Genomic DNA, 27,790 nt, shown 5'->3' with positions numbered 1-27,790 from the left:
ATGGGATGGAAATCCATGCAGACACGGGGAGAACACACAAACTCCTTGCAGATGGTTTTATGCCCTTGGCGGGATTTGAACACCAGGACTCCAGCGCTGCAAGGCTGCAGTGCTAACCACTGAGCCACCGTGTGGCCCCTTGGGTCATATGGTCTTTGTACTGATTTACTAGTCACAAGGTTGCATCTAGAATGGTCCTATGTTTAAAAAACAGACATTGTATGTTCCGGTTTCAACTGTGTCCAGAGGAGTATTGAAGGATGCAGTAGCTCAACGCTGAGCTCCGCTCCTGGTGCGATGTGATGACGCCATCACATCGAGCCTGGAGCTCAGTGCTGAAGTAGAACAGACTGAAGACAGAACGGCTAGGGGTCGAGGAGAAAGGTGAGTATCAGTGTTTTTATGTTATGAACGGTAACCTAGGGGCAGAGATGGAAGGGGAATGTTATACTGGGGGCAGAGATAGAAGGGAGACATTATACTGGGGGCAAAGATAGAAGAGAAACATTTTACTGGGGGTAGAGATGGAGAGAGGACATTATACTGGGGGCAGAGATGGAGAGGAGACATGAAACTGGGGGCAGACAAAGGGGGATATTAAACTGAGGGCAGACAAAGGGGGGATATTAAACTGGGATAGATGAATTGGGGATATTAAACTGGGGACAGATGAAGGTGACAATTAAACTGGGGGGATTAACAGGGATATTAAAATGAGGACAACTTGAGGGAGACATTAAACAATGGGGGTCACTGGAGGAGGATATTAAACCGTGGGAGTAGCTGGAGGGGGATCTGTTTGCCTGTAGTTGCCCCCAGTTTTATGTCCCGATTCAACTGCCATTAATTTATTGCCCTCTCCAACTACCCCCACTGTTATTGTCCCCCTCCAGTTGTCCTAGTTTCATGTCCCCTCTAGTTTCCGCGAGTTTAAACTGGGGTACCAGGAAAGGGATTTAATACTATGGGGCAGTTAGAATGCTCACCTTCCTCACACATCATGGGGTCCTCAGCAAGAGCCAAGCAGAGTTCATGTCAAACCACCGCACCCGGGCCATATCTACACCCTGCACAGCCTCATCAAGACCCACGTCCACAGCACCAGAAGAGGCAAGATATTCGCATGCTTCGTAGACTTTAATTAGGCGATTGACTCAGCATGGCACCCGGATCTGCTTCTGAAACTCCTAGAGAGTTGAATAGGAGGAAAAACGTATGACGTCATCAAGAGCTCCTACACCGGAAACCAATGCAGTGTGAAGTTGAATGGGAAAAGGACAGCATATTTCCAGCAGGCCCGAGGGGTCAGACAGGGCTGTCGCCTGAGCCCAATGCTCTTCAACATCTATATCAATGAACTGGCTACAGTCTTGGAGGCCTCACCAACACCAGGCCTCACCCTGAACGACCGTAAGGTGAAGTTTCTGCTATACGCTGATGACCTCCTACTCCTGTCCCCAACCGAGAAAGACCTCCAAGAAAGCCTGTCAGTGCTGGAAAAATTCAGCACCACATGGGCCCTACCCATCAACCACAAGAAGACCAAAGCCATGGTATTTCAGAAGAAAGTCCACAACAAAGCCCCCACCCCACAATTCACACTGAACAGCTCCACACTGGAGAAAACCAACAGCTACAGCAGGGGTGCCCAATACGTCGATCGCGATCTACCGGTCGATCACGGGATGCAGCCAGGCATCCCCGCTGTCTGCTTCTTCACAGCGCAGGCTGAGAGTTATCTCTGGACACTGGCAGGCTGGGACTGCGGCAGCCCCGCCTGCCAGTGTCCGTAGATGACTCTCAGCCTGCGCTGTGAAGAAGCACTAGCAGGCCGCTCTTAGGGATGGAGGGGGTCAGGGTGCTGCTTCTTCACAGCACAGGCTGAGAGTCATCTACTGACACTGGCAGGCGGGGCTGCCGCAAACCCAGCCTGCCAGTGTCCAGAGATAACTCTCAGCCTGCGCTGTGAAGAAGCAGACAGCGGGGATGCCTGGACGGCCACCTCTCACGATCCGCCCGCCACGCCCACATGCCCCACCACATACACGCCCCGCCTGCCCACAGGCCCGCCCCGGCCCCACCTACAAGAAGTGGGTCGTCGATCTTAGGGCTTAGTCATTTAAAGAAGTAGCTTACATGCTGACAAAGTGTGAGCATCCCTGAGCTACAGCTACATGGGGCTGGAGCTCAACCAATCAGGAAGCTTCAAAGCAGCAATAGAAACCCTGAAAGGAAAAGCCTGCAGAACCTTCTACGCCGTCAGAAGACAACTGTACCACCTCAAACCACCGGTGAGGGTCTGGCTGAAGATATTTGACGCTGTCACCACTCCGATCCTTCTCTATGACAGTGAGGTTTGGGGCCCAGCCACCTACCCAGACCAGTCAAAGTGGGATTCCAGAGGGGCCACACAGTGGCTCAGTGGTTAGCACTGCAGCCTTGGAGTCCTGCTGGAGTCCTGGTGTTCAAATCCTGCCAAGGGCAAAAAAACATCTGCAAGGAGTTTGTATGTTCTCCATGTGTTCGCATGGATTTCCATCCCATATTCAAAAGACATAGTGATAGGGAAAAATGTACATTGTGGGCTCTATGTGGGGCTCACAATCTACATAAAAAAGTGGAATTTCAGCCCAACAGAGACCTTCCACCTGGAGTTCTGCAAGTACCTCCTCCATGTCCATCGCAGCACCTCCAACATGGGATGCCGGGCAGACTGCCCCTATGGCTCACCATGCAGAAGAGGACACGATCATTCTGGACACACATACAGGGCAGCAGCCTTGGCTCTTACCACCACCAAGCCTGGCTGAGCCACAGAGCCCTGAGCAAACCATACACCCCCAAACCAAGCATCAGCCATCTGCCAAGCCAAAACCCCCAACATGCCCTGAACAAGGCTCAAATAAAAGGAGTAATTGAGAGAGACAAAGAGCGGTACATCAAGGAATGGAGAAGCACAATAAATAACTCCAAGAAACTCACTGTGTACCAGTCATTGCAAAGGGACTACACCATGGCCACCTACCTGGAGAGAATACGCCACCCCAAACACAGACAGACCCTGAGCCAGTACAGACTGAGCGCCCACAGCCTGGAGATGGAGACGGGGCGATACAGGCAGACGTACAAGCCACGGGAGAACAGACTGTGCCAGCACTATGACCAGGGGGCCCTAGAAGACGAGACCCACTTCCTGCTATACTGCACCAAATACTCAGCTGTGAGGGCCGTCTACTACCAAAGACTCTCTGCCCACATCCCAGACTTCATATCTGCAGATGAGAAGAGGAAACTCTACATCCTACTGGGAGAAGAAGAGGCCACTGTGGAGATCGCTGCCCAATACGTGTCCAGCTGTCACCAACTAAGAGGAAGATGAGACCCCACGGACTGTAATACCCCAAATCACCCACCCCACTCCCCCACTTTACTAGCTTTTGCAATGCCCCTGCTACCTCTTGTTTCACCCCCTCTACCTCATAGATTGTGAGCTCTTACAAGCAGGACCCTCGGTCCCATTGTGTGAAATGACATTCTTTGTAATGCATCTTTCTGTCTGTATTTGAACCCTACAAATTGTACAGCGCTGCGGAATATGTTGGCGATATATAAATAAAATTTATTATTATTAATGCCAAAAATCTATTTGGACGTGCCAATAAAGCTTGTTTGATTCTTGATTCTTTGTTAGCAGGGAACATTATAATGTAGGGACGTATACTGTATGGGTGACTGTAGGAGGATTATACTGTGTGGAGGCACACGACAAATGAATGAGAATGGGCGGAGTCAACCTAAAAGTGGCCAGAGTTAAATTCGCCGTGGTGCCACACATTTTGTCCCTCTTTCCGTTTTTCAAAAGTTGGGAGGTATACAAGCACTGCCCTCCTCCAACATACAGTGCCATGTAAAGAAAAAAAAATGTTCTTCTTCCACTCTCCCAACACATAGTCCCATGTACAAAAAATCACTTCTTTTTCACTAGTTTCCTATGTAAACATCTGTCCCCTCTGCCTGCTCTACCATACAGTCTCTATGTGACTATCACCTCCAGCATACAGTCTCATGTAAACATCACTCCACTCTATAAGGCTCCCTCCATGCACACACCCCCCTGCGACCCTCTCCCACCACTGCTCTCTGCTCACTTCACCAGCTACACGTGCTGTTCCCGCTTCCTGTTGTGATCACAGAGCTGTAGACCCCGCCCCTCATTGAGAGGCCCCGCCCTTCTCGTGACATCACACTTACCAGGAACAAGTGAGTTGTAGACACGAGCCAGGTCACTGAGGTAAAGTTCTCGTTGTCGGGTTGTGACGTCGCTTTTAGTGTCTCCGCATTGTAGTAGATTGTCAGCTCCTATAAAGCTGCAGGGTCCTGGTGCCTGCCTGTATACAGCCTAGTACACCGCATAGACTGCTGCTGACACGGAAGTCACTGACACTACACGCTGACTGCATATGGCTGCTAATAGTGATCAGCCCTCAGGCGTCCCGACTACCTGTACGGTCACTGGATAGAGGCTGAAGCAGCAGCAGTGTCAGTCCTGTGTGCTTTCCATTCTCCATATTGGTGGAGGTCCCAGGCTCAGACACCGGGTTATAGGATGATGCCATCACTTTATTATGATGTGGTTCACCCTGTATGCGGCAGTAGCAGCGCCCCCAGCGGTCAGGCCCAGTAGGCGATGATGACTAGATCTAGATGTTCTGTCCAGACCTGACCTGTTGTTTTTGGGTGATGTGTTTTTTGCTAAGTAATCAGTTCACATCCCCCAAAGAATATATGTGCGATCTGACCTGCTCTTATTTGTAACCATTTCAGTGTCGGACTATTTTCCCTGGTTCAGGGTGTTTTTTTCATACATGTGGTTTTGAGGGCTATATAATGTTTTTTCGGTACTATTCCGTTATCGGGCCAGCAGCAGCGCAGTTCAGCAGCAGCTTTCGGGACAGCAGTTCAGCAGCGGGAATTACAATGACATCCGAGGACTGCTGGCCCGATGCTTGTGCCCAGTAACCAGTACATCGATGACCCCCCTCCCCCATCCTTCTCCTCCTGCCAGTGCTGCCCCCCAGCTCTCCTTACATCTTCCCCGTACCCTCTCCCCGCCACACGACTAGGCCTCACCTCAGCGCTAGTACCGAGACCGAAAGGAAAGACACCGGGGCTCAATCCAGGCCCTGACAAGAAACACGCCGACTATAGGAACGGTGAGCTACAGCGAGCCGGAGGGACAAACTTTCTGCAGCGTCCGGCGGCTATCTAGTAGCATTCATTGCTCAAGATTTACGGTGAGGCCTATTACAGGGAGAGGGTACGGGGCAGATGTAAGAAGAGCTGGGGGGCAGCACTGGAAGGAAGAGGAGGATGAGGGCATCGATCGATGTACTGCCTACTACACACAAGCACGGCCTCTATCATCGGGCCAGCATCGGCTTAGTCATGTGGCGGGGAGAGGGTACGGGGTAGATGTAAGGAGAGCTGGGGGGCAGCACTGGAAGGAGGAGGAGATGGAGGGGGGGTCATTGATGTACTGGCTACTGGGCACAAGCATCGGGCCAGCAGTCCTCGGATGTCATTGTAATTCCCGCTGCTGAACTGAACTGCTGTCCCGAAAGCTGGTGCTGAAATGCGCTGCTGCTGGCCCGATAACGGAATAGTACCGTTTTTTCTTTCTTTTAATATATGAGAAAATGTAAACAAAAAAAGGAGGGATATTGTGATTTAATTTTAACTTTGGAAATAAAACTATCCCCCTCCATTACGGTAATATTTATGTAGGTGACAATTATTGCTGTATGACCAGGGGCGGGAACCTGTGACATGGACATGGCAATACACAGAGCCTGCCTTCCCTATGGGAGGTGTGGGTATAGTAATAGCTGGCGTCTACATCCTACAGCCGCACAATGTCGTGCTGCGCCTTAAGTTAGGACATATCTATTTATCTATCTATCTATCTAGACATATATCCTTGCAGAGTTACGCATGGACCTCCCATACGTATATAGTCAACAGGTGGTCCAGAAATAGTTAACGGGGTTTCCTAATCCCAGATGCATTTTTCATGCTGGTGACCTATCCACAGATCCACAGGATAGCTCATTAGTATCTGAATATTGGGGGACCAACACTTGGACACAAAGATCGGCTGTACTGGCTGCCCACAGGTTCCAGACGCATTAGATGGCCTACCGACTCCCTAGTCTTGAAAATAACTAACTAGCCAGTGCTTTCCCACCACTCTCTGCTTACGTGGCCACAAAGATGACATGACTCTACAGTCCAACACTACCATAACTATACATGAGTCCCCCTTTGACAACAATAACAAAGGATTAAGTCCCGCCCTTCCTATTTCCGGTCGAAGATCTCTTTCCGGTTTTGAGAGTTTGCCATGTCTAGCAGGGGTATAGGCATACTGTTTCGTGGTTACGACGAGCCTGCTGCAGAACCTCATTTGCTAAATGCTATACAGTATATATATTCATTTGCCGAATGCTATATATATGTATAGCATTCGGCAAATGAACACTGATTCTGCAGCAGGCACGTCCTTGCTACGGGCAGGCAAGAGTTTTTCTCATTGGAATGAATAGTCCGATGTTAGACTCCGCCTCCTCAGACGAGCCTCTGGCAGAACCAGCGTTGATTGGCCAAATCACTGGCAACTGGCCAATCAACGCTGGTCTATTCATTTCAATGAGAAAAAGTCAACTGGTAACAGCATACTTACCTGCTCGTAGAAAGGACGAGCCTGCTACACAATCAGCCTTCATTTGCCGAATGCTATACACTGTATAGCATTCAGAAAATGAGGTTCTGCAGCAGGCTCGTCGTAACCCGAGGACCATACCCTGAAGTACATACCCAGCCCTGGTTAATTCACTAAGGAACAGGAAGTCTTCTTGCCGCCCTTCCATTGCGCATGTGCCAACCGGAAGTTCGCAGGGGGACTCATGTATAAAGTCAATGGTGGGCTGGAGCAGTAACTTGCTGGTATGGCACATCATCACTGCTGAGACATAACCAGAGAACAACAGGAGAGAGGCAGCAAAGTGTAACTTGAAACTCCAGGGCACCTGATACAAAGTCTATAATAGGGCCCCTACCTGCCTTGTTGCCATTTAGAATAGTATTTTTTTATACACAAAAGGAAAAAATAGTCCAGCACCAAAACATGTAATACGCTAAACCAGGGGTCCTCAAACTTTTTAAACAGTGGGCCGGAGGCAGAGTAGGTCGCACAGACATCGGGAGCGGTGCCCTCCAATAGGTAAAGTGAAGTGCGCTCCATGGCCTGGCCCGAGCTCCCCAGGAGCTTCAATATAAATGCACGCCTGCCGGCGTTGTCGGCGGGGCCAGACAGAAGTGCTTGGCGAGCCACATGTGGCCCTTGGGCCGCAGTTTGAGGACTCCTGCGCTAAAACATAGCTTTTAATTAAATAGCAAAGATAAAAACATATGAGAGGCACAGGATACAAAAAAACACACAATGTCTTCTTAGTTCATCATATAGTCATGAAAAAAAATCAATATTTAGAAATGAGCATGATTGTACAAAATTGATAAAATAAACCACGTCCTCATTTACATGATAGGAACTGATGCGTTTCGAGACCCTAGTCTCTTAGTCGTAGTTTGTTCTATCCATTTTTTTTTACAATCATGCTCATTTCTAAATATTGATTTTTTTTCATGAATATATGATGAACTAAGAAGACATTGTGTGTCTTTTTTGTATCCTGTGCCTCTTATATGTTTTTATCTTTGCTATTTAATTAAAAGCTATGTTTTAGTGTATTACATGTTTTGGTGCTGGACTATTTTTTCCTTTTGTGTATATCTTGCCGTCCCAATCCGGGGGACTGGTCCGTGCACCATTAGCAATTTAACCAGACGGGCTGTGGACTCATACCAGTTTTTGCGATAGTATTTTTTTATGTGGATCACCCCCCCCCCCCCCTATACCGTTGTCTCTGACTTACTATGTGAAGTATATGGCAGCTAGCCTTCACCCATCCGCTCAAAGAGGAATGCAAACTACAGATACAGCCTGCAAAGGGAGGAACTGCTAAAAACTATAGAATATAAGCCATATAAAGACTATAAATAGTGTTACACCTCATGTACACACCTCATAACAGCTTATCCTGAAACAACAGGTACACTTTAAAGAGAACCTTTCATATCCTCATGAAAGAGCGGTTTTACAGTGTTGGCCAAAAGTATTGGCACCCCTGCAATTCTGTCAGATGATACTCATTTTCTTCCAGAAAATGTTTGCAATCACAAATTCTTTGGTATTATTATCTTCATTTAATTTGTCTTCAATGGAAAACCACAAAAAGAATTGTCAAAAAGCCAAATTGGATACAATTCTACAGCAAACATAAAGGGGATGGACAAAAGTATTGTGACACTGTCTGAAAAATCATGTGATGCTTCTCTAATTTGTGTAATTAACAGCACCTGTTACTTACCTGAGGCACCTAACAGGTGGTGGCAATAACTAAATCTCACTTGCAGCCAGTTGAAATGGATTAAAGTTGACTCAACCTCTGTCCTGTGTCCTTGTGTGTACCACATTGAGCATGGAGAAAAGAAAGAAGACCAAAGAACTGTCTGAGGACTTGAGAAGCAAAATTGTGAGGAAGCATGAGCAATCTCAAGGCTACAAATCCATCTCCAAAGACCCGAATGTTCCTGTGTCTACCGTGCGCAGTGTCATCAAGAAGTTTAAAGCCCATGGCACTGTGGCTAACCTCCCTAGATGTGGACGGAAAAGAAAAATTGACGAGAGATTTCAACGCAAGATTGTGCGGATGGTGGTTAAAGAACCTTGACTAAGGGTTCATTCACACGGAGTAAAATGGAGTGTAATTTGGAGTGTAATTTTTACACGTGTAAATTTTTTACACGTGTAAAAATTACACTCCAAATTACACTCCATTTTACTCCGTGTGAATGCACCCTAACATCCAAACAAGTTCAAGCTGCCCTGCAGTCCGAGGGTACAACAGTGTCAACCCGTACTATCCGTCGACGTCTGAATGAAAAGGGACTGTATGGTAGGATACCCAGGAAGACCCCACTTCTTACCCAGAGACATAAAAAAGCCAGGCTGGAGTTTGCCAAAACTTACCTGAGAAAGCCAAAAACGTTTTGGAAGAATGTTCTCTGGTCAGAGGAGACAAAAGTAGGAAAAAGCATCAACATAGAGTTTACAGGGAAAAAAAGAGGCCTTTAAAGAAAAGAACACGGTCCCTACAGTCAAACATGGCAGAGGTTCCCTGATGTTTTGGGGTTGCTTTGCTGCCTCTGGCACTGGACTGCTTGACCGTGTGCATGGCATTATGAAGTCTGAAGACTACCAACAAATTTTGCAGCATAATGTAGGGCCCAGTGTGAGAAAGCTGGGTCTCCCTCAGAGGTCACCGGGGCTCTTGCAACAATTTTGCCAGAGCTAACTCGTCACGTGTATCCCTAGCCGAAGATAAGAAGGCATCTATAAAAGTAAAAGCTGATGGTTCTTCTGTGGATTATGTGCGCCTTTCATGAATATCCGCAGTCATATCCGTGCCAGCATCATGGGAGATGTGGTCGAGTTCTCGCAGCTACCTAGCTGTACAATAAACAGAGATCATTTGATAGTGGAATAAGTGTGTGTACAGGACGTAGCAGTAGGAGCCATGTTGTGGACGACCAGTCCAGCACTTTGTTGTTATAAAGCAGCAGTCTTTCTCTTCCATTTATTTTGAGTAGGCTTAAAAAAATGCAGGCGCGTGGCAGCTGAGGTTATTCACAAATAGCTACTTTAGCTTGACCTTAAAATTTGTACATTTTGGAGGCAGGAGCATAGTTGTGAAATTCATTGTACAGTATTAGAGAAGAATGTTTCATGTGTCTCAATGGAACCTTGTGCTGCATATGAAGTGCGGATTTCTTTAGCTCAAAATGACTGTATTGTTCTCAGTGACTAAATCAGGCAAAAAATTCAAGTGCCCGGCTTGTCTTACAGTTACAGTACCCACTGCGGGACGGGGGGAAACAATCTGCTGGACATAGTTTCAGTGGGAAAATATTGTTAAAGGGAAAGGGGTACCAAATATACAGCCTGCTATTCCTGCTTCACTACTAGATAGGGACAGGTTGACAAGAGCGCTCTTTTGTGGGATGATTGACAGGAATTCCAGACAAATTGCCTGGCCTCATGATCACCCCTTTCTCTTCAAGGGGCTGTTCAAATTTTTTTAAAAAAAATAATTGTGTAAAAGTGCAGATAATGCTTATTTCACTGTGTCTTTCTTGTCAGAATCAGACTACGGACATATCTGCGTTGGTGATTTTTCTCTCCACATTTTTCATGCGAAAACCCGACAGACCCCATTATAATCTATGAGTTATGTGGGTAACCACTTTTTAAGTGGATTGGGTTTCCATTCTTCGAGTCCACTTGGGGTCAATGCACTAGTGTCAGTGCGGAAAAATGCTTGCTGGCTGTTTTTTTTTTTTTTTTTTTTTTTTTATTGTTTCGGGTAAGAAACTGCACCATAGTTAAAGGGGTTGTCCAGGAATTACAGAATGGAGAAGGAAAAAAAAAAATACTTACCTGCCCCTGGCACTCCAGTGTTCCCCACTGCTGTCTTATCCAGCGGCACCCAGGGGTTTGTTCTGGTGGAAGTCCTTGCATGTGACCACTAAGGCCAATCGGCGGCCTAAGGAAAGGAACCAGGACATCATTCAAATACGTCACCTGTGACATCCCGTTTCCTTTCCTAATCCATTAAGGGAAGGTATACTTCTCTGTCTTCCTTTTTGCAGTAAATAAAAATGTGGTATGCCACGCTTTTCTGTCTTTAGAAAAAAAACAGACAGAGACGCATGTTTCTTCTAATTACTGAAGTCTATGTAAGGTCTGGTTCACATCTGCATTCAGGCCATTCCGTTCCCCTAACCGCATGAGAGAAAAGTCCTGCAAGCAGCACTTTACTCTCCGCATTTTTCATGCGGAAACCACTCCATTAAAGTCTATATGACCATGGGTTTCCTTAGGTAACCACTTTATTATACGGATAGGTTTCCATTTGGAGGGACCCCAAGTGCACTCCCTGAACTGAAACCTGAACGCGGATGTGAACCGGACCTAAGATGGCTGCTCACAGATGCCCCTTTGATGCCATCCATTTCAATACTCATTTTGTTTTGTTTTTTTCCAAAACACATTCATGAACTGTGTTCCAGAAACCTGATGTGCAGCTAGTCCTGCCAACACAACTATGCGCCATAATCTGTGTGAAAATCACAGTGGACACCATGGTGGCGCAGTTATGGCCGTAACCTGAATAAGAGAATTCTATTTCTAGGTGTATTGTCTTATGGGGGGCAGGAAAGGTGGCTAGTGGGGTGTCAGCCATATATTAGTGTTATCTATAGAACATTCTAGTGTTCAGTGCTATTTATTGTTCTGCATGAAATCACTGTAGAAGGCGACAACCTTGCCATTGACACTTCGCAGGACCTCACAGAAGTCTCATTTGTTCCATTTCTAGTGGGCAGATAAACAAATATCCAGTTCTCTGGTAGCATTTGTTTTGTGAATGAAAGAATGTGACTGTAAGTTTCTGTGCATTGCACATAGCAGAACAAAAAATGTTTTCTTTGACTTGTAGTACAGTACCGCTAAATGGCACAGACTCCCTTGTCGCTCCCACCAGGGACACACATAGAATTTTAATGAAGCAATGTCAGCAGCTCTCATGTAGCACAAATACCAGATGTTCTGTTCTGTAGTATAACCCCAAAGTCACATCTCCTATCTCTTTATTGCCGCTTCTCTTAGCACTGCTTGGCTGAGCAGTTAACGAAAGTCTTTCTGCTGTGAAAAGTGGAAACTAGGATATAGCAATGTCGCTCCAATCTCTCTTTCACCGAGCCAAAACAGGCTAGTTTGTAGTCTCCCAGCTACTTCAGAGACATCAACTCCAATGTGGCAAGAGTTCAACAACTCCTCGGGTGCCAGTGGATGCCTAGAGCAGGAATAGACTGCTTTTTACAGAGGCACCACTAAGTATTCAACTACTTATTATTATTATTTATTATTATTATTATTTTATTCCTGAATAAAATCTAAAAGAAATAGGACAGGCTCCCACACAACAGATATTACCTCAAACATGACCGTGCTAGGATGTCAAAAACCATGATGTGTAGGGGCGTCATTGTACTGCTCCTGTTTACTGGTACACTTTACATCAGTAATTTTCCTGTAGTGTATGACATGACAACACATCTGATGCCATCACTTTATTTCTGTTGGATTTATATAAGTGTGTGAGATACTGCAGGAGCCCATACACTTCTGTATACCACACAGTATAATGCCACCTCATGGTATAACACTTCCTTTACTGACCTGTCTACAGAATAATGCCCCTTTTATTGGTCTGCACACAGCATATGGCCCCGTATAGTTTACTGGCCCCCATATAGTAAGTTCCCCCTTTACTGGCCTCCACAAAGTAACTTTAGGCTGTTACCTACTGGATTACTCCAACAGGGAACAGCTGATATTCACTTATCCATCACTGCTCCTGCCACAGCCTCCTCTGCTTTGGTTCCATCGTTGTGACAGAATTTGTGGTACCCCCTTAAGGCTGAAGACAAAGCTGAGAAGAGTGTGGGCAAGACCATTCATGGGAAGTGAATACTGACAGTTATCTCCTGGAGTAATCCAGTAACTATTGGCTATGGGGCCTAATGTCAGGGGCCACATAACAGTTGCTGTGGCGTAGTACCACCACATATGGAATTATGGCTGTATCATTAGTACCTTACAGGCAATATTAAATGTGTACTTAAGGGGGGGGGGGGGTATAGTTTTGAAAAGCCCTTTTTATATACCTTGAGTAGAGAGGAGTTACAAAGAGTGTCCATTGCTCTGGAGGACTTGTCCTGTCCATCATTACACAGACAACCATTAATGTGAGTCTATCACTAGCAAACCAGCCATAGTGTATTGTAGGGGACATTATGAGGAACACCGTCATCCCTTCTTATAGTCTAATACTTGCATCATTTCCTTGAACACACAATTGTTTTTAATAAATATGCAAACGAAGGTGTAAGAGCCCTTGGAGACGCATCAAATGCATATTTATATAAATGGATATTCCAGTGATCTCCTTACACCAAGGCCTGTAACCACCACAAGGGGGCATTCTGTATGAGTATAGGAATGTAATGCCACAGGATGCGGTGATGTCTGATAGCTTTTACAAAGCCAAGAGCGACCTGGATGACTTTCTTGAATCTAAGAATATCACAGGTTATGGCCACCTGCATTTTTGGGATTGGATGGTGACCCAGAGATATATTCTGAATGCTATATTCAGTGGTGTAACTAGGAATGGCGGGGCCCCGTGGCAAACTTTTGACATGGGGGGGCCCCCTGACCAAACCCAGAGTATAATAATTGGAGACCGAAGAACATAAAAAAACACTGTCACTTACCTATCCCCGGCTCCGGTGCAGTCCTTGGTGGTGTCGGCCATCTTCAATGATGTCAGGATGTCACATGACCCGGGACACAGGTCCCGGTCATGGACGTCACACAACTAGGCCCGATGCCTGTATGGAGCGCGGAGAGGTAAGTAACTGTGTTTTATATATTCCCTTACCTCTCCCTGGCCTCCGATCATTATACTCGGGGTCTGAAAAGACCCCTGAGTATAATAATAGTGTTTGTGGGGCCCGCGGTGTCACTTACCGATCCTGGCCCCTGCCAGGATCGGTAAGTATATAGGGCCCGTTACCGGCTGGAGTAACTCCAGCTGGTAACTGCCTATTAAGAAAAACAAAACCCGCAGCAGTAGTGGCTGTTACCGGGCCCTTAATGTCCCGGGCCCTGTGGCAACTGCTACCCCGGTAGTTACGCCACTGGCCATATTTGAAGTTGGGAAGGATGGACTTGTGTCTTTATCCAACCTTATCTGCTATGTTACTATGTATGTAAATGAGGATATGTCTATTAGACAATCTAAAGATATATGATAGTACTCAGCATAATGTCCCCTACAATGGACTGAGACTGGTATGTTACAGTTTTCTGGTCACAGAGGTGATGGTGCTACAGGGAACATGAACACTTATCATTAGGTTCCCCCCACAAATTACAAGTGTTTGCTGGAGTTCCCAGTAGGATCTGTTATCAGCTTATTGTCATAGGACCCTTCTAACTTATAGATATTGTCCAAAGCAAATGCACGCCACAAACTTCTCTGAACCGATCATGACTGCCTCTTAGTGTGCCAGATCCAAATTCCACAGAGAGGCAGGGTATATAACTAAAGACACCTTTGCCCACATTGAACTCTTTGCATTTGTTAGACATGTTAATACAAGAGGTGACATTTTTACATGTTATAGGTGCACATGCCAAGATGTTTCAACATTCTACTGCAAACCGCAGATAAAACAGTGAAAGACGTTTCCTCTCTATTATAGTAGCAGACTAGTAGCTTATATGCGGACCGTTCATAAACTTCCCTTTCTGGTACAGATGAAGTGTGACTATCCCACTAAACTGTATAGGACATTTACTTTTCATATGTTATTAATAAATCCCCTATGTTCTAAGGATTGGTTTAATATGACAGGTTTCCACAGTGAGGTTGATACACCACCTTTATATGCATTTCTCTCTTAATAAAAGCTAATATAATAATAGCAATAAAAATTATTTATATAGCGCCAACATATTCTGCAGCACTTTACAAATCAGAGGATTCATGTATGGACAAATTGAGACATTACAAACTAATACCGTAAATCAGTTCACACAATAGGGGAGAGGGCCCTGCTCACAAGAGCTTACAATCTATGCCATGCAAATAAAATTCTTAGGCCTCATGCACATGAATGCACTTTTGCGGATAAAAGTATGGACCTGTACACACAGCTGTAGTTTTTGCGGTTGTATGTCCAGGCTGAGTTGAAGAGCTGCAAAATATAGAGCAGGTAATATACCTTGTGGAAAATGGGGCACAGGGCGACACCCAACTGATAGAAATTATCCGTGCCTACCATCAGGGCACGGAGAACGGTGGTTATAACCGCCATAACTGAACATCTAGGCTGTGCTATTAGAGCAGGATTAGTGGACTCGGCAAACTGGGGGATGGTAGAATCTGCTGGAGTGAATATTGTTGCAGATAGTCCCAGTTGATAGGAGTTCATTACCGACGCGGTATCGCATCAAAACCGTGGGGTGTATTTACATTAAAGGTCTCCTGAGGAACCCCGATAACAGGGGGGAAACGCGTAGAGACGCCTATTTATTAGATATTTGCTGGTGATTTGAAATTCCAATTATGCCATCAGCTAACTTACTGTGCTGCTGGCATGCAATATAGAGACATAGTAGCTAGATATATATTTGCTACAGACAATCTTGTGGCAATAGCAATATTGATACAAAGTTACTTTATGCCTCTCTGAACTTGCAAGAGCTAAGAAGCAGTCATATATTACAACTCAGCAGTCAACTAGTCTGAGATGAATTGTATCTAATTGATCCTCAGAATATATAGACTGGGGATTGGAACTAGCACCCATTCAATAGTTTGTGACTACAGCCATGCTATTTATATGCAATACTTTGTAGTAGTTTCTTTTTAAAACACCCATTGAATAGGGAGTGTATGAGAGGCTCTCATACGTTTATTTGATACCCATTGGTGTTTTGAAACAAATGGTGCATGAAAATAGATTATTTTAAATAAATTTTTGTACCCAGGGAGTTATTTTTAATGGTAATATCAATAAAGATTAGTTTTTAAATGCCAATTTTTCTTTTTTGGATTTGCTATGTGACACCCAACTCCGAAAGACTCAAAATTTATTCAGGTGCACGATCACTGGGGAACTGACCAACTCCCAAGAGGAAACCATGTAAAAAAAGGTGACAGCTAGAGATGAGCGAGTACTATTCGAAACTCCCGTTTCAAATAGCACGCACGCATAGGAATAAATGGAAGCGGACGGCCGCTTAACCCCCTGGGTGACAGCTGCGTCCATTCATTCCTATGGGTGTGTGCTATTCGAAACGGGAGTTTCGAATAGTACTTGCTCATTGCTAGTGACAGCACTTAATTTTTTTTTTTCTGCAAAAAGTGTTTATTCACAGTTTGTTGTAAGGTGCAACTTTAATGTTTCGGGGAACTTGTACCTTCATTAGCCTTTTGTCCATAGACGGGTAGACTAATCAGGTGATGTCATACGGTAGTATGGTGGGTGGTGAGAATTGTATGACGTGCCTATCCACCTCTGGATCAATGCCTGGTGAAGGGACAAATTCCCGACACGTTAACTTTGCACCGTATAATGAATTGGGAATAAACACTTTTTGCAGAAAAAAAAACGGAGTACCGACACATTTTATACCTGTCTATACTTGCGGCTCTGTCAATTCATTTTCAATGTATGAGTCAGTGAGAACCATGGATGACACAAGTATGTGATTTGTGGGGGTCTGGTGAACTGTTCGGGTCAACTGTCAGCACGTTAGTGCCGAAAGCAGTGGATGGGGAGCACGTACAGGTCTCCTAGTCGAATAATAATACGAGCTGTGCTATACTTTCCTGTAACCACTGCTATACAATGGATGTGAAAAATGGCTTTGGGGCCGGAAAATCCCTTTAAGGTCAAAATTGCTTGTCTTTAATTCTGTATCTCAAGACAAAACTGAGGTGTTTACTTTATTGGGGATAATATATTTCAATGCTGTAGACTAGGAATGAAAAAAACTATTTTAACCAGATTGTAGCCCACTCAGCTGCTTAATAACATTTTTTTGTAAATGTAAACCATTTTATCACTTTTTTTGTTTCAGATCAGCCCTTCCCGGTGATGTTCATTTTTCTGTGTTTAAACTGGATGAAGCTTCACTATGCAGAGAAGGCAAAGAGGAGTTAACACTGGACTGCTATTATTATTTGCCCAAATTTATCAATTTGGGCTCAGCAACATCCCCCCTGTGACTCTCGCAACCCTTGGGCTGAACGTCTATCTTTTTTTAAATCCTTTGAAGCATCTGCATTATGTTTGCATTAGTGTACATGAAGGCTATCACAGAAGAGACTGGCAGCGCTTGCTTCTGTCACCCATTCACCATGCTGATGACTGGCATCTGTACTTTAATATGGTGTCTCTGTTGTGGAAGGGCACCAAGCTAGAAAGGAGGCTGGGCAGTGTTCTGTTTGCCCTTATTATTGCAGTCTTCTCTCAGCTGATCGGAGTGGTTTATGTTCTCCTGGAGCTAATCCTAGCAGAGACCATGGATGACCCATCATACAGGATGCAGTGTGCTGTGGGATTCTCTGGTATACCGTCATTATAGCTTTACATATCTATATTCATTGGAAAACCCCTTTAACACCCATGCGGGATGATAACTTAGTATTCTAAGGGCTAGTTCACACGGGGCCAAATGGGTGGATTTTGACAGCGGAATCCACATCATAATCCGCTGCTTTACAATGGTGGTCCATGGAGACCACTAGCGTTCTTTTTTCCGCTATCGGCAACTGCCGATAGCAAAAAAAAGAAGCGAGCTGCCCTCTGTTCAGGCGGCTTCTGTCTGGCCGCCGCAACCTCCGGTGTCTCCCCATTCATTTGAGCCGACTCCCCCCCCCCCCCCCCCGTGTGAACGAGCCCTAAAAGCGCACTGATCATGTTTCTTTGGCCATATCCACAGATCTTTTCTCCCTGCAGTTTTTACTTGTGAAATAAACAGATGGCAGTCATGTGGTCCCCTGCACGGTACTGTAGGTGTGTGAGGGGATTTTTACCAGATTTTGTGTGGCCTCGCTCATTTACATGATTTTGTTGCTGTTCTGAATCCTGTTATTTTGACCTGCCCTTATATGTTTGGTTTTCCTAGCCATATTCCATCATTTGATATAAAATCCTAATTCTTATACTCTGATGTGATATGTACTTTTTATCTATTATTTGTTTCCTTCTAGGGGTTCTGTTTGCCTTGAAAGTTCTTAATAACCATTATTTCCCTGGAGGGGCAACCAATGTATTTGGCATCCAAGTTCCTAACAAGTATGCCTGCTGGGCTGAGCTGGTGGCCATCCATGTCCTTTCACCAGGGTAAGTGGCTGCACAAATCCTTTTCCTCTCTTTGCAAGCTATATGTGCTGTAAATGTGCCCTGGTAAACTGCTCAAACTCTACAGGTTTCTAGTGGCAGGATACGGTAGCGGCTATAGCTTGTGGCTGTACTTTGTACAGTAGAAGCTGATATTTGGCTTTGCAGGTGAGCAGTATTGTGCCACCAACACCTCTTCTTCATGGCGACCATGTGCATTCTGGTTTCTTTTCATATCAAAAACCACAGCACAATGCTGGATCCATTGTGCAACAGACACCGTGAGCACCTGATGGACTCATTGACACAGAATGGGGCTTGTCACGTTTTACCAATATGTTCATCATTTTGGGGCTTGTCAGAAACCCAGCTTCAATTTCGTTATTGTAACCAGATTATCTTTTGCATGTCCTGTCCCTGCCTGTTTCTGTGTGAGGAAACCCACAGGTTTTTAAAAATGGTTATGTTCATAGAAAAAAACCCTTTTAAGAGTTTTAAGTTTTATTTTCCTACAAATCAAGTCTTAGGGGTCGTTCACATCACTTTTCTGTTGTCCGTTGAGGACATTGCAAAACAGATCTGTTTGGTTGAACAGGGCCACGAATACTGGTGTGTAAAGATGTGCGAACCTCACGAGAGTAGTGTTGCCAATTATTCGTGAGGTTTGTTACTGAAAGTTCTATTATTAGTCTCTGTGGTCTCCGCAGACAAATCTCAGACCTTAAAAAGTACCTTCCTTCATGGTCATATCCATTGGAAAAGAGACAAATCCAATGGGATTCAAGACAAAAGACTGTCACCCCTAAGATGGTCAGAAAAAAAATCTTTAAAATTCTGTAAAATTTTTAATGACTTATATCTGCAAAAATATTTACCGTTAAATTGTCTACATATTTAAGTATGGTTATGTTCATGGGAAAATCCCTATAAATAATGGCTGAATACCCCTGCATAAGGTATATCATGTATCTGATACTGCCGAGTTGCTGTTGCGCGCATGTTCACAACCAAACAGATATAGAAATGTGTTGTAATTTCTTACATGAGGGTATTTTTCTGTGCAGAAACTCAGGACAACATGGCATAAGATAACAATTGCGAGGAATCAAAAAAAAGTGAAAGAGGTGACACAAACAAGTCTATCATGGAGAAAACTGACTATATAATACAATTACGTGGTGATAGTGGAAATCTTTGGAAAAGTCCTCATTAGAAATTTGCAATATTTAAATTTTAGCATGGTTTTCTGCAACAAAGAAATATCAGAGATATATGGAGGGGACAGGTTGTGGATGGCTTTGTATGTCATTTTGAACTCTATTCCCTGAGCAATGGGTAGCCAGCGAAGAGATTGGCAGAGGTGAGTATCCAGAGGAAGCCCACGCAAACACACGGAGAACATACAAACTTCTTGCAAATGTTGTCTTTGGTCGGATACATGGCCCTGTATATATATATATATATATATATATATATATATATATAATATATATAATTTTTTTTTTTTTTTTTTTATTTCTTTCTTTATTTATTTTTGTTACTTTTCTCCATGATTGATATGTTTGGAAAGGCAAAAAAACTCTGATTCCCTTCACTCAGACATGAATATTTAACATATTCTGACTGTATAATTGCAAGCTCAGTGTATACTGTTCCCCATCAATGTAAATAACTATACAGTGAGCTCTTGAGCTCCTCCTAGTGCTGGCTTCGGGTAACCTAATTTTGTTATTTAACATTTGCCTATAAAAGGGATTTTAAGTTCTGTGTCAAAACAAAAGCAAGCCATAGGGAGCAGAGACTACAAAAACTAGTATTACCTTGCAAAACATGAAAATAGAGCTAATGCATTTGTTAGCCAAGGCCATTCTAGTTCAGCTGTAACATATACTAAATAGTGAGAAGTTCTTCGAGCATAGCAATGTGCTTAGAGGAAGTAAAATACCTTATTGGCGTGGTCAGACTGAACTAGCAAGCCCACTTTTCCCACTCCTGTGTGGAGGGCTGACTCATTTTTTGTCTCACTGAAAAGCAAACCTGTGATTCATATTACATGTGTGAATACAGTAAAACCATCAATCTCACTCAGTGTTAAGGGTTGGAGAACAAACATTGCCACAGGCGGCAACATTGAAGATGTACATTTTTCCACAGGAATGTCATACTTTGTCTGCACCAAAGATGAGAGGAAAATATTTGTCTGCTTGCCATAACCTATATTGTTATATAAGCTTCAACTGCACATTGATAACTTACCTAAAGTATTAGTATGTTCTACACATAGCAACTAGCTTCTACAGAAAGAGCCATGTAGCCAGCACTTCTAGTCGTCTCTAGGCAGGTGCCTGTTTCCTATATGATAAGTGCATTCATTGCAGGCACAAGCATTATATGAAGAACCCTATTTGGCCACCCTGTGCTACAGATCTTCTATGACTTCTATATGGTTTAATAAGGAATATAGACAAGGTTTTCCTAAAATGACACCTTGGTGCCAAGCTGTAATATGTATATTGTATGCATGTAACACTAAGGGTGCATGCACACTACGTAACGCCGGGCGTGTATGAGAGCCGTACACGCCGGCATTACGGCAGACTGCCGAACACTTCCCATTCACTTCAATGGGAGCGCTCGTAAACACCGCTGTTACAAGCGCTCCCATTGAAGTGAATGGGAAGTGTTCGGCAGTCTGCCGTAATGCCGGCGTGTACGGCTCTCATACACGCCTGGCGTTACGTAGTGTGCATGCACCCTAATTCTTACTTACAAGTCTGTTGTTTGCCTATATTATACACTTAGTAATCATAATAATGAATATCATTTGTCCTATACTATACGGATAATATTCATAATAAAAAATATCTGATTTCCTATGCAATAAATATCGTAATGATAATAATTAGAGATGAGCGAGTACTATTCGAAACTCCCATTCCGAATAGCATGCACTCATATGAATTGAATGAACGCAGCCTGCACGCAGAGGAATAAGCTGCCGGCCGCCAGCAAAGTCTGTGTGCCAACCGCTACCATTCATTCCTATGGGTGCGTGCTATTTGAAACAGCCGTTTCGAATAGTACTCGCTCATCTCTAATAAGAATAAATATCGGATTTTCTACACTATATGCATAGTAATCATAATGACGAAAATCTGATTGTGGTGCGTGGTAATAATCCATAGATAGATAGATAAATAGATAGACAGACAGACAGACAGACAGACAGACAGACAGACAGATAGATAGATAGATAGATAGATAGATAGATAGATAGATAGATATCTCATGGCTATGTCTGTGGTGGCAGAGAATTGATCCAGAATAAGAGTAATGTTGGAGATGAATGGAAGGATCAAATTGTGGATAAAGTTAAAGGGGTTTCTGGACAAATGCTATTGATGGCTTCTGTTTTCTGTTTAGTGTTTGTGCTGTGTTACTGCAACTCCACTCCAATTCACTTGTATAGGAGCTGAGCTGCAGTAACTCAGCGTGGACACTACAAAGAGAACAGAGCTATCTGCTTGCGGTTCTGCTCTCTGTATAGTAGCTAATGAGGACAGCTGATCTGTGGAAGTCCCAAGTGCCAAATCCCTGCTGACCTGGTAGTGATAAGAAATCCTAAGGATAGGTCATCAATATCATTTTGTTAGAATATCCCTCTAATTGTAGTTTATTGGCGCAACATAGAATATGGTGATGAACATATAAGGAAGGAGATTACTACTCTATGGCTTATAGATAGTTACTTGACACTGACTGGCACAGGCTAGAGGCTTTGGCATAGAGGTTGGGCAGGAAGAAAAGCTTGGCCTCTGCATTCAGGATAGATTGGAAAAGTGGGTAAGACCGACTAGAAATCTGTTCTATTGATCTATACAAGAATAAATTGGAGCAACAATAGGGGTTTTGGACAATTCCGTAGTAAGAAAAAATATTCTCAAGACATTTTGAGGTGCAGGTGCCATAAACATACAATTGATTCAGTGTAACCAAAGATCTGAGTGGAACTTGACCCAAGACAGTACGTGCAGTCAATAATGTTAGTTTTACATGTTCTATGAAATATAATGTTTAACATAAGAGACTTTATCTGCACAGAGATAACAATTGCAATGTATACAGTGCATAAGGGAGTCCTGTACTTTGTTTAGCTTTCCCTGACAAAGATTTATTCAACATTACTAAGTTTCTTTTAAGTGTATCCATTTCACAGTGCACCAGGTCCAGGCTCAGTTTGTACATGAAGATATATTATTCATATACAATAGCACTGTTTTTTCGCTTTATTAAGAGAAACCTATATCCCATGTAATTCTCTTATATCTGATACAGAAGAACGGTCTTTGTACTTTTCTTTGTCCCTTACAAGTACAGTGGGACAATCCAGACAAAAACAGAAAGTTTGTGGGCCGATCTCATATTTTGATTTCCCATTCCCACAAATATTATTAAACTGCTGGAGATGTCTAGGGTTTCTCCTCTTCCCTTCTACTCAAAATGCTGTCAAGATGCCTCACCCCCTTGAACCATGTTTTGTGTGTAGCCTGTTGTGTTGTCATATATGCACATTGTAATGACAAACCTCCTCCACCAGCAGTAAAGTATATCAGTATAGGTACACCAACACTTTTATACTTCATTGATGAAACTCCTAACACTTTTCCTGAGACCTACAAACATTTGAGTTCCAGGAGAAACAGAGTAGCTTATATATTACTAGCATCTGCCCGCGACTTCGTCTGCGGATTGGTGGTGGCATGGAACTGCGTACAGGTGCTGTATTGTTGGCGGAGAAAATGCGCCATGGGCCAAGGTGGACCCCCTTTGCCCTGCATTGCTCTTTCCCCCTCCCCCCATGCCGTGGCGGCCCCAGAACCCTCCTCTGGGCCCTCCTCCCACGGCCTACCCTACATCCACGCCCCTGTGCTCCCGCGGAAAGCCTACTGCTCTGCCCTCTGTGCCCCGCTGCACCGTACAATCTGGCGGGGTACTTGCCCAGCTGGCACAGCCGAGACCAGTTGCGCTGCCCTGGCCCCCTGCACAACCTGGCCGTGGACACGTGTTTGGGAAGCCGTACCTGCACTCTGGAGGCAGCCGGGGTACTTACCCAGCCAGCACAGCCGAGTGCTGTTATCTACTCTGACGAGTTTAGCTGCGTGTTTGCTGCGTGCGCTGTGCTGCCGATGGCCTCGTCGGGCCCTGCAGAGCCAGGTGGCTTGGCGGCGGTGCACCATGTTGGCTGGCTCGCACATCGAACCGCCCACAGACTGGCGCGGACGTATCGGGCCGCGCCACTTCTGCACCGGCCAACCCCCAGGCTGCTACACACCAATCTGATCCCCGCTGACAGACCTGTGATGACGTCATCCAGGTCCTGCAGCGAGCAGGGGCTCTGTTTCGCCGTTCGCAGTGGGCCTGTTGGCGGAATGCGCGGCTTGCCAAGTAGCCTATGTTTCCTTCCTGACAAATATCTCAGTATGTGCAAAATCTGAACCCAATCCGTTCAGCCGTTTGGCTGTGATTGAGGAACAAATGTCCAAACACAAACTTTCACATTTATAATATTCGCAGGATACCCCATGTGACCAATTTATTCTTAGTAGAATATTTGGTGCATTTTACAGTAATTCTCTTCTTTTAGTAAAGGTTCCTTATAGTGGAACAGGTGATGAAGCATGCAGAATCCAGATTTCTTATTTGTCTTGGAATCTTCCCTTTGGTGGATTCTGCAGGTTGAGGCACAGCTGGTTATCTATCAACTGCTCGATTTCCTGTTTGGGTCACCACTCTTTGAGTACATGTAGCTACATATGCAAAAATAGTCACGTCAGCGGATGTTTTATCTACTTTATAATATCTGTCTCACAGACGCAAAGGTCCAGACAAACTCAGAAAACTCTGGTTTGAATGGAAGGACCAATTGTTCACGTGAACATTCTGAACCTGGTGACAGCAAGGAACAGCTTCAGTATTTTAGAACCTTCATTAATTCTAAAATGGCCTGAACAAGGAGACTTGAGTTACTACAGACCTTTACTTTCTCCTTTCTGAGATATAGACTGAACCAGAGCTCAAAATAACTTTCCTAACTATGAAATGACATGCTGTCTGTGTGTATGTATCAGATACTTGTTAGCTAATAAAGTCATGTGATCACAGAAGCATGGGAAAGCAGGTAATGTGAGAGCAGGGGTAGGCAACCTTCAGCACTCCAGCTGTGGTAAAACTACAACTCCCAGCATGCATACTTGCTTCCCTTTTCTTGGAACTCCCATGGAGCATGTTGGGAGTTGTAGTTTCACAGCAGCTGGAGTGCCCGAAGGTTGTTGATCCCTGGTGAGAGGGACAGATGGGTAATTTGAGAAAGCAGGTTTTGTGGACAAATTGACAGGTGATTGGACTACACAACAACAGTTAATGGGCACTATTCAGTTATCTCATGGAGGAGTGGTGTAAGTCATGCAACAAAACGAAAGCTACATGAAAAAACATACATCCCCTAAAATTAAAGGATCTTTATTTCAATGTATAAAACATAAAAAAACAGCCCAGAACTACACCAACAATTTTAGGTGGTCAGTACTCTGTGGCTGGATAAAATAAGTGCCAGCCCGATACATGTGTATAAATACACACATGAATAAATAAATAATCAGATAACATTGATTACTGGGTGCAAAATCCCATACAGATCAGCCATGAAAAAAATAAACAGGATGTATAACTAAAATCTTAAAATTACTGGATAAGTAAAAAAACCCAACTCCTTACTAATTCATAAACTCAAGTGTTGGGGAAGAGAAGTAGATGCAGACCACAAAGCTAAACAGCGGAAACAAATCGCACGTGTATCACCGCTCTTAATGGCAGCTAAGCCTTTGCTCATCCATTGTAAGCCTTGGCAGGCAGGGCCCTCTATCCCACTGTATCAGGTGATTACTGTTAGTATTGTACTTTTGTGTATTGTATGTAAAGCCTTAAGTGTACAACCCCATGGAATTAGTAGGGCTCTTTATATAAATAATAACACTGGAAAACATGCTGTGGATATCTTAAATGTCATTACGTGTTTCTTAAGCAGTTTTTTATGCTGATTTCAAATCTGAAAACCGTTTTGCTCTATCAGGTAAAATTCTTAAGATATTGTTGAAGAAATGTTTTTATTTTGCTTAAATAGGACTACAAGCTTCTGACAGTATACAAAAGTATATAATATATATATATATATATATATATATATATATATATTTTCTCTCTCTCTCTCTCTCTCTCTCTCTATGTGTATATATATATATATATATATATATATATATATATATATATATATATATATATTAGCATCTGCCCCCGACTTTGTCTGCGTGTTGCTGTTGGCAACGACATGTGTATACACTTGCAATGGTTGCTGGCGATGATCCGCCTGAACCTGTGTCTTGGCTCTGCTACATCTCTGTATATGTGCAGTAATACCCAGGCGTGCCCCAGGTACCAAACACACAAACTTTCACATTTATAAAATTAGTATGATATGATATATATCCTATTAATATTATAAATGTGAAATGTTTGTGGGTTTGTGACTTTGGATGTTCGGATGTTTGGCGGTCAATCACGCAAAAAACGCTCCACCAATTTGGCTGAAATTTTCCACAAACATAGTCACTACACTCGATTGCGCAATAGGCTACTTTTCGTCACAATAGCGCACATATGTTTTTCCCAGGACCCCCACAAAATCCAAACTAGCAAGCCACAAAATTCATATTACCCTCTACAGCAGAGGTCAGCAACCCCTGGCACACGTGCCAAGAGTGGCACTTCTGCCATATTTCACTGGCACACCAGCAGCACAGGACCTGCAAGAGTTAAATGAAGTCCCCTCTTTCCCTTGCTGTTGGGGTTCCTCAGGGCTCGGTCCTAGGCCCCCTGCTCTTTTCTCTCTACACAGCCTCCATTGGACAAACCATCGCCAGATTTGGCTTCAGGTACCATCTTTATGCTGACGACACCCAATTATACACATCTTCCCGTGACATCACCCCTGTACTCATATAGAACACCAGTGACTGTCTTTCTGCTGTCTCTAATATCATGTCCTCGCTCTATCTGAAACTAAATCTCTCTAAGACTGAACTACTACTGTTTCCACCATCTAATAGATCTGTCCCTGATATATCCATTGCAGTCTCAGGCCTTACTATAACTCCTAGGCAGCAGGCCCGCTGCCTCGGGGTCATGTTTGACGCAGACCTTTCCTTCACCCCTCATATTGAATCACTCGCACGTTCATGTCACCTCCACCTCAAAAACATCTCCAGAATACGCCCTTTCCTTAGCAGCGATACACTAAAGACACTTATTGTCTCTCTGATTCATTCTCGCCTTGACTACTCCTTACTAATCGGTCTTCCCCTCACTAAACTCTCCCCTCTACAATCTATTCTGAATGCAGTGGCCAGGCTCATCTACCAGGCTAGACGCTACAGCAATGCCTCTGGTCTGTGCCAGTCGCTACATTGGCTGCCTATTCAATATAGAATAAAATATAAAGTTATCACACTCATCCACAAGGCTCTCCATAATGCCGCACCCCCATACATTTCCTCCTTCATCTCTGTCTACCGCCCAACCCGTGTTCTCTGCTCACTCAATGACCTAACACTTACATCCTCTATTATCAGAACCTCCCACGCTCGTATACAAGACTTCTCCCGAGTTGCACCACTTCTCTGGAATGCTCTACCTCGGACAATCAGATTAACTCCCAATTTCTACAGTTTCAAACGCAAACTAAAGACGCATTTTTTCAGACAGGCCTAGCACAATTCCTAATGCAAACCCTTCTTGATGCCTTTTCAGCCAAACATATTTGTCCATGCTCCATCCACATGTTAAAGGACACTACTAGTGACGGCCCATAAAGCTTTGTTTGTGTAATGGCTGCAACCTCTATTACAAAATTGTCTGAACACTGTATAAGCAATGCCGCCCCTGCTACCTCTTGTGTCATCCTCTCTACCTCATAGATTGTAAGCTCTTGTGAGCAGGGCCCTCAGTCCCATTGTGTGAAATGACGTTCTTTGTTTTGTATCTGTCTGTATCTGAACCCTACAAATTGTACAGCGCTGTGGAATATGTTGGCGCTATATAAATAAAATTTATTATTATTATTATTATTATTAAGTCCGTGCTCTGCTAGAGCTGAGGCATAAGGACACTCCCCTTTGAGAGGGGTGCAGGAAACCCAGGGGGTGGAACTTAATCGCTCAAATCTCTGCCTGCCTGCTATAGTGATAGCTCCTGCCATCTGCACCCTGCAAACCTTCCCCGAGGAGGACAGGAAGCTGCTAGCAAACTGAAAGTAAGAAACACACAGGTCCCTTCCTTTAGTTCCTATTCTCATTAATGTCAGGCATTTGGGGTTATTAGTTTAGTGTTAGTAACTCCATGTGCCTCACATTAATAGGAATAACCCCCATCATGTCCCTCATATTAACCCGTGTGCCACCTTTTAAAGGTTACTAATATGTGAGACATATGGAGGTACTAATAAAAGACCTCAATAATGAAGATACTTAATTATTACCTCCAAGTCTCTCACATACCAGTAACTAGAGATGAGCGAGTA

At 44.1% G+C, this 27,790-nt stretch overlaps 1 protein-coding gene across 1 annotated transcript in view; it reads left to right on the top strand.

Annotated features, from left to right (window-relative positions):
* The first annotated feature begins 4,215 nt into the window (after positions 1-4,215).
* The window catches only part of RHBDD1 (rhomboid domain containing 1), a 42,383-nt gene continuing 18,808 nt past the window's right edge, over positions 4,216-27,790 (top strand). Inside the window, exons 1-3 of the mRNA XM_075268823.1 lie at positions 4,216-4,291; positions 16,895-17,384; positions 18,030-18,162. Of these exons, the coding sequence (XP_075124924.1) occupies positions 16,952-17,384; positions 18,030-18,162 (566 nt within the window). The 5' untranslated portion in view covers positions 4,216-4,291; positions 16,895-16,951. The remainder of the gene's footprint in view (positions 4,292-16,894; positions 17,385-18,029; positions 18,163-27,790) is intronic.

The sequence above is a fragment of the Leptodactylus fuscus genome, chromosome 3 (genome assembly GCF_031893055.1).
Source record: "Leptodactylus fuscus isolate aLepFus1 chromosome 3, aLepFus1.hap2, whole genome shotgun sequence".
NCBI classification, from domain to species: domain Eukaryota; kingdom Metazoa; phylum Chordata; class Amphibia; order Anura; family Leptodactylidae; genus Leptodactylus; species Leptodactylus fuscus.
Note: the sequence above shows the minus strand (reverse complement) of the source record. Positions and strands in the feature narration are given on the sequence as shown.